The sequence below is a fragment of the Aethalodelphis obliquidens genome, unplaced genomic scaffold (assembly GCF_003676395.1).
Source record: "Aethalodelphis obliquidens isolate GAN/ISIS:26980383/991018 unplaced genomic scaffold, ASM367639v1 scaffold1, whole genome shotgun sequence".
Lineage (NCBI taxonomy): Eukaryota > Metazoa > Chordata > Mammalia > Artiodactyla > Delphinidae > Aethalodelphis > Aethalodelphis obliquidens.
Window position 1 is genome coordinate 48697580 of NW_020837945.1, and position 16351 is coordinate 48713930.

Consider the following 16351-nt stretch of genomic DNA (forward strand, 5'->3'; position numbering starts at 1 on the left):
ATCTATGAAGGAAAAATTGGGCAAATCATTACACTGAATTAGCTTGGTGGAAAAACCAAAGATTCCTGGTTGGACAGTGAGTGGATCTTTTCCTCCAATCTCAAAACAATTGGTTCTAAGGGCATAATCCAATTATCTCTTCCAAATCTCTTCCAAATCAAGACCTATGTTGAAATATTCATTTTTCCTAAATTTCAAAACATAACAAATAAAATATTTACTCTTTATCATGACAGTAACAGCTATATCAACATTGTTATAATCTTGATGTGCTGTGTCAATCATTTTAGCTTTGAGGTCCCTTTCCAATGATCTCATTCACAGAATCTGTATTTTAAAGTCAATTATTCAAGGAATGCTTTATTTTTCTTTTGGTTGGCTTCTTTTTCAATAGTGTCTCTTGAATGTATAAACACAAGGGCAAAGAAATTAAAAGACATAATCATATTCCTTAAATGATTGGTTATTTCCTCTTCACTATTTAACCAGAAGCTATCTAGGTATTCTGGTATTCTTACCTATTTTAAAGTAATATTACATAAAAATCCAGGTAGTAGAAATCATATTTTGATATATTAAACACTCATTCTCATTCATCTTCAGTTCCTTTTTCTCTTCCCACTCTCTTTGGAATTTCCCACTTCTGGAATATGTCCTACTCACAAAAGGCCAGGTCAATGGACTTCCATTTAAAAAGTGAAAGAAAAGTTTATTGCTTAGTAAGTTTGATAGTCCAAAATATAACCAAGAGATATAAATACACTCTGAAAAAATAAGTTCTAACATACTGTGCCACTTTAAGAAACTAAAAAATCAAACATATAAATATATGTAATATCTGATATTAAATTTTTTATTTTAAAAGCATTTGCTTTGATAAGGAAGGAGGACAGAAAGGACAATATAGAGGAAAATAAAGAAGAAGACAAAGTAGCAGCTCAGACTGAAGGTTTATATAGCCCAGTCCCTGGAAAATAGTAAATGATCAATAAACATTTGTTGAATACATGCATGAATGAACAAGCCTGATTTCACTATCGTTTCATTATCTATATCCACTTTAATTTACTAGCATCACATCCATATTATGGCTTTTTATTGGCTCTTGAGCAGCAAAAAGCAAAGTTTGGGAATCCTTCAAATATCTAAGGGACATATTATGGTCAATTAACCAATTCTGGTTAGTAAATATAAGGAACAGAGAATGAATTAATATAATAAAAGGGTATGAGATCAAGGATAACACTGTTTAATTGAAAATAAAATAATTATGTAACAAACTAAATGGGAAAAGAATTTGAAAAAAGAATAGATACATGTATAACTGAATCACTCTGCTGTACACCTGAAACTAACACATTATTAATCAACTATACTTCAATATAAAATAAAAAGTGTTCCAACAAACAAAAGTCCAGGACCAAATGGATTCACAAGCAAATTCTATCAAATGTTTAGAGAAGAGCTAACACCTGTCCTTCTGAAACTGTTCCAAAAAATTACAGAGGAACACTCCCAAGCTTTCTACGAGGCCACCATCATCACCCTGATATCAAAACCAGACAAAGATATCACAAAATAAGAAAATTACAGGCCAAAGCGCTGATGAACATGGACACAAAAATCCTCAACAGAATACTAGCAAACTGAACCCAACAACACATTAAAAGGATCATACGCCATGATCAAGTGGGATTTATCCCAGGGATGCAAGGATTCTTCAGTATATGCAAATCAAACAATGTGATACACCATATTAACAAACTGAAGAATAAAAACCATATGATCATCTCAATAGATGCAGAAAAAGCTTTTCACAAAATTCAACACTGATTTATGATAAAAACTCTCCAGAAAGTGGGCAAAGAGGGAAGCTACCTCAACATAATAAAAGCCATATACAACAAACCCACAGCAAACATCATTCTCAATAGTGAAAAACTGAAGCATTTCCTCTAAGATCAGGAACAGGACAAGGATGTCCACTCTCACCACTATTATTCAACACAGTTTTGGAAGTCCTAGCCACAGCAATCACAGAAGAAAAAGAAATAAAAGGAATCCAAACTGGAAAAGAAGTAAAACTGTTGCTGTTTGCAGATGACATGATACTATACATAGAAAATGCTAAAGACGCCACCAGGAAACTGCTATAGCTAATCAATGAATTTAGTAAAGTTGCAGGTTACAAAATTAATGCACAGAAATCTCTTGCATTCCTAAACACTAACAATGAAAGATCAGAAAGAGAAATCAAGGAAACAATCCCATTTACCATCACATCAAAAAGAATAAGATACCTAGGAATAAACCTACCTAAGGAGGCAAAAGACCTGTACTCAGAAAACTATAAGATATTGATGAAAAAAATCAAAGATGACACAAACAGATGGAGAGATATAGCATGTTCTTGGATTGGAGGAATCAATATTGTGAAAATGACTATACTGACCAAAGCAATCTACAGATTCAGTGCAATCCTTATCAAATTACCAATGGCATTTTTCACAGAATTAGAACAAAAAATTTCACAATTTGTATGGAAACACAAAAGACCTCAAATAGCCAAAGCAATCCTGAAAAAGAAAAATGGAGCTGGAGGAATCAGGCTCCTGGACTTCTGACTATACTACAAAGCTATAGTAATCAAGACAGTATGGTACAGGCACAAAAACAGAAATATAGATCAATGGAACAGGACAGAAAGCCCAGAGATAAACCCACACACCTATGGTCAACTAATATATGACAAAGGAGGCAAGGATACACAATGGAGGAAAGACAGTCTCTTCAATAAGTGGTGCTGGGAAAACTGGACAGCTACATGTAAAAGAATGAAATTAGAACACTCCCTAACACCATACACAAAAATAAACTCAAAATGGATTCAAGACCTAAATGTAAAGCTGGACACTATAAAACTCTTAGAGGAAAAAATAGGCAAAACACTCTTTGACATAAATCGCAGCAAGATCTTTTTTGACCCAACTCCTAAAGTAATGAAAATAAAAATAGAAATGAACAAAAGGGAACTAATGAAACTTAAAAGCTTTTGCACTGCAAAGGAAGCCATAAACAAGATGAAAAGACAACCCTCAGAATGGGAAAAAATATTTGCAAACAAAGCAATGGACAAGGGATTAATCTCCAAAATATACAAACAGCTCATGAAGCTCAATATCAAAAAAACAAACAACCCAATCAAAAAATGGGTGGAAGACCTAAATAGACATTTCTCCAAAGAAGATATACAGATGGCCAACAAACACATGAAGAGACGCTCAACATCACTAATTATCAGAGAAATGCAAATCAAAACTACAATGAGGCATCACCTCACACCAGTCAGAATGGCCATCATCAAAAAATCTACAAAACTAAATGCTGGTGAGGGTGGAGAAAAGGGAACCCTCTTATACTGCTGGTGGGAATGTAAACTGATACAGCCACCATGGAGAACTGTATGGAGGTTCCTTAAAAAACTAAAAATAGAACTACCATATGACCCGGCAATCCCACTCCTGAGCATACACTTGGAGAAAACCATAATTCAAAAAGATACATGTACCACAATGTTCACTGCAGCACTATTTACAATAGCCAGGACATGGAAGCAACCTAAATGTCCATCAACAGAGGAATGTATAAAGAAGATGTGGTAGATATATATAGAATGGAATATTACTCAGCCATAAAATGGAATGAAATAGTGCCATTTGCAGAGACGTGGATGGACCTAGAGACTGTCATACAGAGTGAAGTAAGTCAGAAAAACAAATATCATATAATATTGCTTATATGTGGAATCTAGAAAAATGATACAGATGAACTTATTTACAAAGCAGAAATAGAGACACAGATGTAGAAAACAAATGTACCAAGGGGGAAGGGGGAGTGGGATGAATTGGGAGATTGGGATTGACACATATACATTACTATGTATAAAATAGACAACTAAGGAGAACCCACTGTATAGCACAGGAAACTCTACTCAATGCTCTGTGGTGACCTAAATCGGAAGGAAATCCAAAAAAGAGGGGATATATGTATATGTATTGCTGATTCACTTTGTTGTACGGAAAAAACTAACACGACACTGTAAAGCAACTATACTCCAATAAAAACTAATTTTTAAAAATGAAAAAAAATAAAATAAACTCCTAGTTTTGTTGCTTTAGGGTCCATTGTGAGAACTGCCACCATTTGAGAGGTAAAAAGTTTTGTGTATAACAACTAGAATAGCTTGAATCTGTAGAATGGCTAAACTATAAAATATAGAAATTGATCATATTTCCATGTATATAAAATAATTAGCCAAGTAGGTTATGTATATCTTAGTTAAGATCTTTTGTGGGTATATTTAGACAAATTACTGTAATGCAGAAGTAAAAGTTATAATTAATTTATCCAGAAACATAAACTGGTATTTTTGAAGTGCTTCAAAAATTTTAAACCATGTCCTCTCTTAAAATAATGTAAACTTTCCTCTGAAGCTGTATAAATACCATACTCTTAGCAAGTCTTTTCCATGGCTAGTAGACAGACAATATTTGGCTCAGTCTCTATCCAAAGCATCACAAATTTTGAACTATAATGTTCAAATACAACAACTGTTTTAGAACTATGTTTGAATTTTATCATAGAGCCCAAGGGTTTGAATGTTTGCTTACCTCGGACTTTAAAATATTTCACATGGTTTGCCATAGCCTCTGTAACATTTTCATCTGGGCAGGTTTTCACACCATTAGGAAACAGAGTAGATCGCTTTCTTCTGAGCAACCACTGTCTCTCAGTTTCTCTGTGGTCCATAGGTTGTTTCTTTTCGATAGACAGAGAAGAGTCTGTGGATTCTGAGTCAGTCAGGAGAAAAGAAACTGTACTCTTGGGTTCTTGGCTCTCTTCTAAAGATAAGTAGGTTTGTGCTACAGAGTGAAAGCATAAACAAAGCTTCTGATGATGAATGGAGACATAGAATGAAAGGTAACAAATGAAGAAAAACTGACATTTGCACCACATTTGGATTTTGAACTCAATGCTCGAATTATAGACATGTGTGCTTAAGGAGGGGAGAAGTAAAGCATTCAAGTTTTTCTCCATTTAATTCCTAGTCCTTTATTTCAAGATTGTTAGTTATTGAAATCAAGTATACATCCAATTTCAACACAAGAAATAAGAGGAAGTAAGCTTTGAACCAAGAATTACTAATGAAGAGGAAAACCAGTATTATTGGAGAGATTTTCATACAGTTTAAATGAAGCAATATCAAAGACTAGAGTAATATTTGGTTCAATTTCTTACAGCAGTCATATCAAATAATGTTATTTTTAAAGAAAATATACTTCAGATCTAAAGATAAAAAATAATGTAGATTTTTAAATACCTGTTAATGATGGAAGGTTTCCTTCTATCAGGACAAATATCAGAATACCCAGAGAAATCTTCCCAAAATGAGGAAACATAATCATTTAAGCCAAAACCAAGAAAGAGGCCAAAATCCTTAATTGAGCACCCAAAGGCCTGAAACTTCCAGTAACAAATTTTTACAGAAAAGGTCTAATATTTAAACAGTTTATGTTCAAAAATTGACAACCATTCCAAAATCATTATAAATTGGCTAAATAAAAATGGTGTCCTTTCAAAGTACCTCTCACTTCTTTTCTGAAATAACCAGCATGCTATGAAAGCAGGAGAGATAAGCTAATTAGGACAGATGGGGAGAGACAATTTCTTTAATCTAGCCAGCTAAGCTCTTTATTAACACTCTCCTTGCCTTTAATGAGCGCTGCACTTAAAAATGTTTCCAAAAATAATAATAATGTTACACATATAATTCACTGAATTTTACAACTTTTCTCAATCTATTAGTCAAACCTGATAGATTCACATGTTCTCTGGGTTCTTCTACAACCTATGATTTTTAAGCATAAAACGCCCAGGCTGACTATACCTGTCTATGTCCGAAATACAGAGCTACATACAAAATAAAGTTAGTTTTCTTGGTGCCGTTTCTTGTAAATTTCCCTCGATTAAAAATTTTGAAAATCTTTCACTGTAACCACTTACTTCTCCTTCCTTATCTATAAAATAGGATAGGAATAGTAAAGCTAACTCATGATAGAGATATTGTGAGCATTAAATTAGTTAACACACAGAAAATGCTTAGAAAAGTACCTGGCACCTACTAAGCACACAATATAAATGGTAGCTACATAATAATAACTTTGTTGCTTAATTTGCTATTACACATGAGGCCCAATGTCTTTATCTACGTGAGTAATTCTTAACCAAGAAAGGAAACTTTTTTTTATCTTTACCACAATGGGGGACCAGATAAAAATTTTGTATTAGGGCAGTTGTTTTTATCAAATAAATCTAGTAGAAAGGAATTAAATTAGTCAAAAACCCTGTGGAAGCTAGGATTTACTATCAAATAGCAATGAATTTATATCTTATGTACCTCTGGTGAAGTTCTCTGGAAAAAAAAAATGTTTTGTAAAGATCTAAAGCACATTTCTCTTCAGAATCCTAAACTAGCCCTGATCCTGATTTCTCCAGTTTCCAAAAGGGACGAACTCAGTTGTAAGAGTACAGACCACCTGGGTGGGTGCAAACCACACCAGCATAAGAAAGCCTCATACACACAGAACCAAGTCTTTTAACAGCCCCTGGGCAAAGTTTGCAAAGTTCCATAAGGACAAGGTTAGTTACAAGAGACTCTACAGAGGGAAGAAGGGGCCCAGGTTTTCCTAAAGAGTTTTAAAAAGTTCTGGTCAAGGAGGGCTTTGGGGTATGCATGTCTACTCACAGTTCTCCCAGTCCAGACAGTTCAACAATTAGAGGTCATTTTCACAATAAAAGATATATATATATATATATATATATATATATATATATAGAATACAAAAGACATTTCACATTCATTTTAGCTTAGTACTTTTCCAAAGAAATAGTATTGAAAGAAAGAAAACACAAGATAATTTCCTATTAAGAAAGGGCTTAAGCTTGGTGTTAAGCTAAAAGTAATTAAAGCATAAATTAATAACTTTATATGACTAAAAAGTAGGTGACAGTGGAAAGATGAGGATAGAATGTAGACTGGAATCAAATTAGAAAGGGCTCTGTATGATAAGTCTAGACCTATTTTCCCCCTAACACACACACACACAAAAGCTGATTTTAAGAGGTATTAAACTTTTTCTTAAAAAAAAGAGCTACCATTTTTTTATCCCAAGAGTTGTGAGAAACAGTATTATCTTCTCTAAAAAGGCTTTCCCTGTCTAGTGACAACCCTCTTACTACCTCTCTACCACCTCTCACTATCTCCTTGTGCTCGCGCTCTCTCTCTCTCTCTCTCTCTCTCTCTCTCTCACACACACACACACACACACACACACACACACACACACACACACACAAACCCGAAGGCTGAACACCCTCCTGTGCTCCCAAAAAACTCTATGATTGTTTCTAACAGTCATATTAAAACTGTTCATATGTCCATTTCTCCCATTAGGCTATAAATGACTTAGGAATAAGAGCTGTCATTCCGTTTTTTCTACCTTGTACATTGCCTGCTAGTAGTAGATGCTCAAAAAATGCTCCCTGAACTACCAAAATTACCACGTCTGCTAAAACAGAAAAATTAATCTAAGCATCAATTATATGACATGCACTGAGTAACATACAATTTAAAATCTATTTCTAAGAATGGCTCACATTTCTTAAGGAAAAAAATTACACCTCAATTTAATGAATTGGAAACATGTTTAATATAAAATGTTGATATTCTCAAAGCATTATTTCCATATGAATTTAGGAAAATGAATTTTAAACAATCTTCAAAACATGGTAAAGAACAGAGGTGTCTTTGAAAAACATACAAACAAAAAAGTTAAGAAGTCACAAGGAGATGTATTAGATACTTGCTTTCCCAAAATTAGATATACAAAATAATTAAGTCATCTAAAAAATCCCCTCCCCCCCCACAGAAATTGGGAATGAAACATGTAATTATAACCATCTTTATAGGAAATCTCCAAAGGACAAATATCTTGAACAATATAAAGATGATGACAAGATTAACAGAAACTTAAGGACACTAAGGCTTAACTGACAACCTCAATTCACAAGATTTTGAAATAAAATGTTCCGACTTTTAGCTTCATCTTAAATTGCCTTTGCTTCACTGCTTTATATACAGTAACAGTGTAAAGAGATGCTTAAAACAGAAGATTAAAAAACATTTTTCTTGTCTGAGAAAATACAATATAATCATCCCCTCAAAATATTCCTGATAACATTAGAAAGTTATGAAGTGTTTAATCATATGTAATACCACCATCATCACATCAATTCAGAACTGTTACCTGAATGTTTAACAAAAACTTATGCTCCATGGGGATCACATGTCCTTATAAAACTACAAAAGCAATGAGAGCAATCTGGCTTTTGCAGATGAACACTGGGTAAACAGCTATAAAATTATGTATTTAGTCCTAACGATTAATATAGAAGACTTTGAGGATATTTTTTTAATTAAAGTTATAAAGTCACCAATTTTATCTTCTATACTTACAGAAACTGTGTACATATATTCTGGGATGTCAGAATAGGACAGAAGTCAATATTTATATAGCTATACCTCAAATAAACTAAGTTAAGCTACATATACAATTTTTAAAAACCTATTTTGGATAGCTAAATTTTTCTTCCAAATTTCACTCTGAATGAATGAACTAAATTCTCAGATCCCCACACATGACATCAAAAGAAATGGAAAACAAACAACAATTAGAATAGAGTAATGGTTCCACCTAGCAACTGAGAAAAATAAGCTGCGCATTGAATGAGTGAATTTTTATCACCTTCCTAACATTATGTCTTCTCTCACACTATACAGAAGGGATGCCGTAAATGGCATTTTCTGAAGCCTTGATACTAAATTCTTTAAAAAAAAAAAAATACACAGTATTCATATTGCATGCTTGAGCTGCAAAGAATAGAATTACAATATAATGTGACTTGTCAACGAATTTGACAAGCACTGGGGCTGGCACCAGGGAGGACCTAACTCCCTTCAACTCCCAGTTATGTGGAAGTACAGATCACATAGTTTTATTATCTATAAAAACATTCCCACATTACATATGCTATTGCATAATCCAAGCATATTTAATCAGAAAAATATCAAATATTTATGAAATTTTAATTTCTATCTAATGACTTTATCTATATCACCCCCATTTCCACTCCATCTATGAGATCCTAACAATCCTAATATTATATCTTATATATTTTAAATAATGTACAGTGACTTATAAAACTACTGCAAGTTATTTTCTTCTCTGTGAGCTGGCTAACACAAATGCTGATAAGCAGCTTTCCAGTAATCGTATAGAACATCTGTGTCATGTTTGTACAGATTAACTAGCTACTGCTGCCCTTCTGTTGCTGTAAATGAAGTTTCAAAATGAGCTCTCGAATATCTTCCCGTTTGGTCTTTATTACATGACGAGGAAACCATTTCTCCAAATGAATTGGAAGCTCAAAGTTAACAATAGGATCCTAATGAGAGAAAAGACAGAGTGCAATCATTTTAGCAGTATAATTCAAATTTGTTTTAAGCTCATTTTTATAAGAAATGAGAAATTGCTAACTTTTTTAAATAACAGCTTTACTGAGATATATTTCACATAACATACAATTTGCCTAAAGTATTCAACTGAATGATTTTCAGTATATTCAGAGTTGGGCAACCATCACCACAATCAATTTTAGAACATTTTCATTAAACTGCTAACTACTGAACATCAAAATTAAACACCATATGTTATGCTACAATGCATGTTTAAGTGAATTAGTGCAAAGAGAATTAGTAAACAGAGAATGATTCAGTACAATGCAGAAGTCAGGCTGGTTTGAACACAATTTTTTCCAACATGTTAATATTTTGAAACTATTGAAACGAAGAGGAAGCCTTAGCAGTATATGAAGAATCTCACATAAAAAATAGAAAATCCTGCAGAAGTACCTTCTTTTAGTCCACGAAATAGCCAATTTAGTGGCTTAAGGAACTGATATATTTTCCATTATGTTAAGCTTAATAAGGAAGTTGCAAGTTGCAACTGCAAAGACAATTCTGCCTGTGTTTAAAAAAATAAATGAGTAACTGCTGAATAAGACTACCCCTAGATCATGTTTACAAATTTGATGAAACTATTAGAAGCCAGATGTAAGAAGGACTTACATCTTAAAGAAGAAATTAGGAGTCCCAGAGTATAAAGCTGAAATGAAGGACTGACTGTGATTCTAGGGGCAAATCTCAGTGGAGATTTAACTGTGCAAGTGTTTTTATTAGAATTAAAATTGTATTTCTTATGGCCTAGTTACAAAGTTCCACAGGTTTTGAGTGGTCAACCTGAAACCTATTTTCTTCAATCCACACTCTGTTATATTAGTGCACAAATTTGTGAAACACGAGATTTAGTGTTCTGAGGTTTTCCCCCCAGCAATCTTAAGTGGTGCTACCACCTATGTTAGAAGTATGTTCTACTGACTGAGGCTACATAAAGTAGAATTATATAACAGACTCAGACTATGTCATGTAATAAGGCACTTTGGATATCTAAAAACAAAATCAAATCTCTTTGGAAAGAGTATTAGAAGGCCAGAACTGTCACCCTATAATGAAGTTCCAGTCTAGAATAAAAAAGGAAAAAAAAACAGCATAACATGTTTAGTGGTTTCCATAATGTGTACCATGTTCTACTGTATATTATCAATCCTCCCCAATTATACCAAAAGTTATAACTGCATACTATAACCCTCATGCTTTGAAAGTACCTTTAAGGATTCTCCAAACAAGCTTCTGGTCAAAAATACCTTTTGCTATACCTATCTTCATAAATAATACTGGTTATGACTGAAGTAATGAGCTAACAGTTCAAAAAGCAGAGTGATCCCTTGCTATTTAAAATTTCTTTTTAACATTGCTACAGTTCCTACAGAGTCTCTGATGAGCTAGAAAATAATACCCATACTCCTCATTGTACTTATGTAGTTTATGGTTTTCTGAGCTTCTTCAATACACAAGTCATTGAGTTTTGAAAATTTTTCTTCAAATTTGTGTCTGCCTTATTTTCTCTCTCCACCCCTAATCCTTCTGCAACTCCAATTACATGTAAATTAGACTTTTTGACTGTATCACACTTGTCTCTTATGCTCTGTTCTCTTCTTTACATTCTTTTTCCTCTCTGAGCTACAGTGAGATACTTTCTATTGTCCTTTTTTAAAGTTCCCTTATCTGTCTTCTGCTTTATTCAGTCTGTTATCAAACCCATACAGTAAGTTCTTAATTTCAGATATATCATTATGCATTTTCAGTTTGAGAATGTCCACTTGACTTTTTTTTTAGCAGATTCCATTTTCATCCATTTTGTTTATCTTTGACTATTTTCTCCAACATATTAATCAAATCATTTTAAAGTTCTTATCTTCCAACTCCAATATCTGGGTTATATATGGTTCTATGCCTTTTTTTTTTTCTTATTTCTTGATTACCTCTAACATTTTCCTGCTTCTTTGCTTGCCCAGTAATTTGTGGTTATATGCTGGTAATTGTGAATAAAAAACGTATTTATGTCTTTACATACCTTAAAGAAGCTTTCCACATATTGCAGTAAATATACTCCACAATCACTGCTATTATCTTGTTTAGGAACTTTAGGGCATAGGTCCACCATGTTTGTTTTGCTGAATTCACGATGAGTTTTTCGTTTAACTTCCCACTCTACCTCTAAATACCTTAAATCATCAAAAAGTAGAGTGACTCGAGTAGAAATTTCTTTACTATTATGCAACAATTTCACAAAAATGGAAAAACACTTGCTGCCAAATATATGGCCTCCAGCCACATTTCAAAAGACTTAAACCTTAACAGCACAAATTATAATATGAGGCTTCAAAAGTGCTACTTTAAATAAAATCATCTGAGTTTCAAACTAAAAGCCAGACTTTTTTCAACAACTCAACTTTCACAAATCATATACATAAGTCACTTATATTACAAAGTAAACTAAACAAATTATTTTTAAACTTTAGTTGCTAGTTTTTTCCAGATCCTGTAGGAAATGTAAAAATTACAAACACACATGCACACACAAAATAAGAATGTAAAAGAGTTCTTATTTTTTCCTAAAGTGTTAACTTTTGACAACCACTAATATTTGCAATGCTCCTTTGTAAAATTATGACTTTTGTTCAATTGCGAATACAAATTCCAAATTGACTTTTGATATAATCCTTGAGAAATATTTTACACATAATGGGGATATTTGTTATTAGTTAGATTTACAGGCCTCATCTAAATAAATAATAAAATATAATTCCTGATATAATCTTTTCAGTAATTCTTAAGGCAACTTAAAAATTATTGAGATTTTAGTAAAATTGTCATTACTTACTCTCGTAAATTCTGGACTGTGTTTTGTACAGAAGCAGCTTTCAAGGAGTCTAGTATGAGAATGCATGGCCTATGAAAATCACAGGAAGAAATCAAGATGTATATATTCCTATATGAAGTAAACCTATGTATCTGAAAAGACTCTATTATTATAGCATGTACATACCTTTTACACATTTTCTTTGGTACTGACATATTCATCTCAGGACTCTGAAATAACATGAATTTTTACGACTTTGCAATTAAAGCTAGTGTGAATAAATTAATATTCAGTTACTCTTTAAAATGTTTCAAATAGGGACTTCCCCGGTGGCACAGTGGCTAAGACTCTGTGTTCCCAATGCAGGGGACCTGGGTTCGATCTCTGGTCAGGGAACTAGATCCCACATGCATGCCGCAACTAAGAGTTTGCATGCCACAACTAAGGAGCCCGTGTGCCGCAACTAAGGAGCCAGCAAGCCACAACTAAGGAGCCCTCAAACCACAACTAAGGAGCCCACCTGCCACAACTAAGGAGTCAACGAGCCACAACTAAGGAGCCCACAAGCCGCAACTAAGGAGCCCACGAGATGCAACTAAGACCCAGCACAACCGAATAAATAAATTAAAAAAAAAAAGAAATAGAAAATGTTTCAAATAACTTTAAAATTAAAATTTCAAATAAGAGTTCTTTTCATCATCTAAAGTGAGCCAACTTCATTTTTTTTTAATTTATAGATTTCTTATACTGGTGAAACAGTAGTTTACGCACTTTTACATGTGACCTCAAGAAGTTATGGAGCTTTAACATGGTCTAAAAAACAACATGGAACTTGAATTACTTCTATTCAGAGTTGCCATCTTAAGCAAAGATGAAGAAGTTAACTGAACCTGTCCTTATACACATTCTCTTAATTCAGTATATGATATCAATAGAGACAGACTTCTTCCCTTTGAAGCATAAGAAGCAGATTATTAATGTATACTAAGGGACAAGAGATGGGGTATTTTGTTATTTTTGTTGATAAATTTAAGAATCAATAGATCAAACTTTAATATGCAGAACTTCTCAGCACCTTTATTATTCTAATATAACAGTGAATCTCTAAGAGAGGAATAGGACACAGGGTTTACCCAACTTAACTGACCTTAGAATCCTTTTTATCATAAACTGCATCTTAGAACAAGTATTCCATGGAACCCAATTTGGGAAACCTGGCTCTAGAGGCAAGAAGGAACTCCCCTATTCTGCTGCTGTGACATCAGAAAAGGAAACCTCCTTCCTTCTGCCCACCCCGTACCAGTGACAGTAAAGACACAGGCCTATGCCAGGGAGGCTGCTGCTGTCTGTATGTATTAAAAAATAATTAGGTGTCTACCTTAATCAATTAAGATACCAAATCTAGACCATGAATATCAGTTTAGAGGTCCATTTAAAGAAAAGTTAACAGTAACTATCTTAGCCTCAGGAGTCGTATGGACTGACCATGAGTCTACTTTGAATGATTTATACCAACAATTTATAATAATAGAAAGTGGAATATAAAATATAGGTAATTAATTACTCTGAGTGCAAAAACTGATGACATAATGAAGAATAAAAGTACATTTTTCCATAGAAACTGAAAAAGTAGTCGACCAAGATGATCAGATAAACTATAAACAAACCTAGGGAGTTAAAGTAAGCTAAACAGATGCAAAAAGAATAATTTCTCTTGTTCTCTTTACTACCCCAACGAAATATTCCAAAGAATCATAAAACAGCATAATTTAATTATGGTACACCAATATCCATCATAGCCCACCTAGCTATGCCCTATTTTCCAGATAAAATTGTTATATTCATGAGTTTTCCTTCCTTCACATTTATAAAAACACACTTACTTGAGAATCTTCTGTACCCAAGGATAGTGCTGAAGAAGTATGCAGATCATTATCTAGTTAGAAATAACAAAACAGTTATGTGTGTTTATTTTATGTCTAATACAAAGTATTTAGATAAGTTTAAATTGTAATTTGTATGCATAGTAGTAACTAAAGGGAAAAAATACCTGGGAACTATTTAATTTTTTTTTATGGTTAATGTTACAAAAAAATTCAATCGATGGATAAAACTGACAATGCTTAATTGGCTGTCATCACACAATACATACACCCCAGAGCCAAAACTTGAAATACCAGTTAGCTGGGGCCAGTTTCCTGTAAAAAGACAATCTTCATAGATTGCTTACTTATCAAAATCTCTGCTGTTTTAATGTGGAGGAGGGTTAATTTGCCTAGTAATTTGCCTAGTTCTTCTAACATATGATCATAGAGTGTTGCATAAATACACTTTTGCAGCATAGGAGGATTAGACAAAATAGAAAGTAATCAGTTGCTTTATCAGTCTTTCTTTCTCCCCCACAAGAGATAGGTTTTGGCCAGTATTAATGGTAATGGCTATTATTAATTCTGCTTGCTGCTTAGGCTACAGCTATAAAATACAATTTGATTTTTTTTTTCTCGAAGAAAGTAGGCTTATTTGCTTACTTAAGATTTGGGTTGTAACATAAGAAAAATCATGGAAGAATTATAAGAGACCTGCAACTACCTAACCAAATTACTAGTGTCAACAGGAATTGTGTTAATTTATATTAAGAAAAAGAAAAGGGCTTCCCTGGTGGCGCAGTGGTTGGTAGTCCGCCTGCCGATGCAGGGGACGCGGGTTCGTGCCCTGGTCCAGGAGGATCCCACATGCCGCGGAGCGGCTGGGCCCGTGAGCCATGGCCGCTGAGCCTGCACGTCCGGAGCCTGTGCTCCGCAACGGGAGAGGCCACAGCAGTGAGAGGCCCACGTACCACAAAAAAAAAAAAAAAGAAAAGAAAAAGAAAAAGAAAAAAGGGGAGATTTCAATCTATGCCTTGAATTCTTAGAAAGATTATTTTATAAAAGATTTATAAAATAAGATTTATAAAATAGATTTATAAAAATATAAATATTTTATAAAATATTTTATAAAAATAATAATTTATAAAAAAAGATTTATAAAAATAATCTTTTAGAAAGATTATTTTATAAAAACTGCTATGATAAAACTTGATATAACAGTAAAACCTGACAATTACATTTTGTTTATACATGAGTCTTGGGTATCTATCATGAAAATTTCAGACATTTCTTCTAATAAACTAAATGATAAGAAATAATTATACTATCCTTTAACTTCATATTGTTCTCTATAATCATTTTACTGTTGCCAACATTATTAAAAACACCATCCACATTAAGTTTATCACCTATTGTTTTGTTGTCATGTTGGGATTGCTGAGCCTGGGAGTGCTGGGATATAGTTTGTGGAAAATCTTCATACACAGCTTCTTCTAACCATGGAAAACAAATGACTGCAAGATACCAGTGAGACCTGTTGAAAAAGAAATATAATCTTAATAACACAAAATCTAAACAATGTAGAAGAATACGTTCTAGAACTATAGCTGAGAAGGTGGGTATAACAAACATCAATTTTGAAGAAGTCCACCGTGGTATCTGAACACGATTCCAAAACTAATTTAAAAAGCACTAAGACTTCTTAGGATAAAATCTGAGTAAGTCAAACTCATTTACTTTTATATAATTAGTGTTTCCTGTTGAGAATCTGCTTTAATAAACAAAGAGACTTATAGCATCACCTTTTTTCTGTTAGTGCTTAAAGACCTTGTTCTCTTAAATATTTGAAAATTTATCCTAAAAGCTTTTGATTGTTTTGTTTAGAAAATCTTTTCTTGAGTCCCACCTCAAAATAAACTGAATGTCTAAGCCATTATAGTCTTGTGGGCATTTGTCATTTTTTTTCCCCACTATTTACAATATAAGTACTGTCAAACCAAAATCCAAGATAAACTCATTATTTTAGCTAGTTCTTTAGAAAAAAAT

The 16351-nt window shown here is 33.3% G+C and overlaps 2 protein-coding genes across 20 annotated transcripts in view; both read right to left on the reverse strand.

Annotated features, from left to right (window-relative positions):
- The window catches only part of IMPG2 (interphotoreceptor matrix proteoglycan 2), a 78736-nt gene extending 72070 nt beyond the window's left edge, over positions 1 to 6666 (reverse strand). Inside the window, exons 1-2 of one of the 2 annotated variants that reach the window (XM_027103591.1) lie at positions 5381 to 6666; positions 4671 to 4922 (exon numbers count right to left, since the gene is read on the reverse strand). In XM_027103591.1, the coding sequence (XP_026959392.1) occupies positions 4671 to 4922; positions 5381 to 5465 (337 nt within the window). In that variant the 5' untranslated portion in view covers positions 5466 to 6666. Of the gene's footprint in view, positions 1 to 4670; positions 5032 to 5380 lie in introns of those variants that run through there. The other variant, XM_027103585.1, reaches the window with a different exon arrangement.
- Positions 6667 to 7745: 1079 nt separating this feature from the next.
- Positions 7746 to 16351, reverse strand: part of SENP7 (SUMO specific peptidase 7) — a 171631-nt gene continuing 163025 nt past the window's right edge. For all 18 annotated transcript variants that reach the window (XM_027103625.1, XM_027103634.1, XM_027103614.1 and 15 more), the window contains 6 exons: positions 15715 to 15839; positions 14324 to 14376; positions 12627 to 12670; positions 12462 to 12530; positions 11652 to 11802; positions 7746 to 9564 (listed from right to left, as the gene is read on the reverse strand). In XM_027103625.1, coding sequence (XP_026959426.1) covers positions 9427 to 9564; positions 11652 to 11802; positions 12462 to 12530; positions 12627 to 12670; positions 14324 to 14376; positions 15715 to 15839 — 580 coding nt within the window. In that variant the 3' untranslated portion in view covers positions 7746 to 9426. The remainder of the gene's footprint in view (positions 9565 to 11651; positions 11803 to 12461; positions 12531 to 12626; positions 12671 to 14323; positions 14377 to 15714; positions 15840 to 16351) is intronic.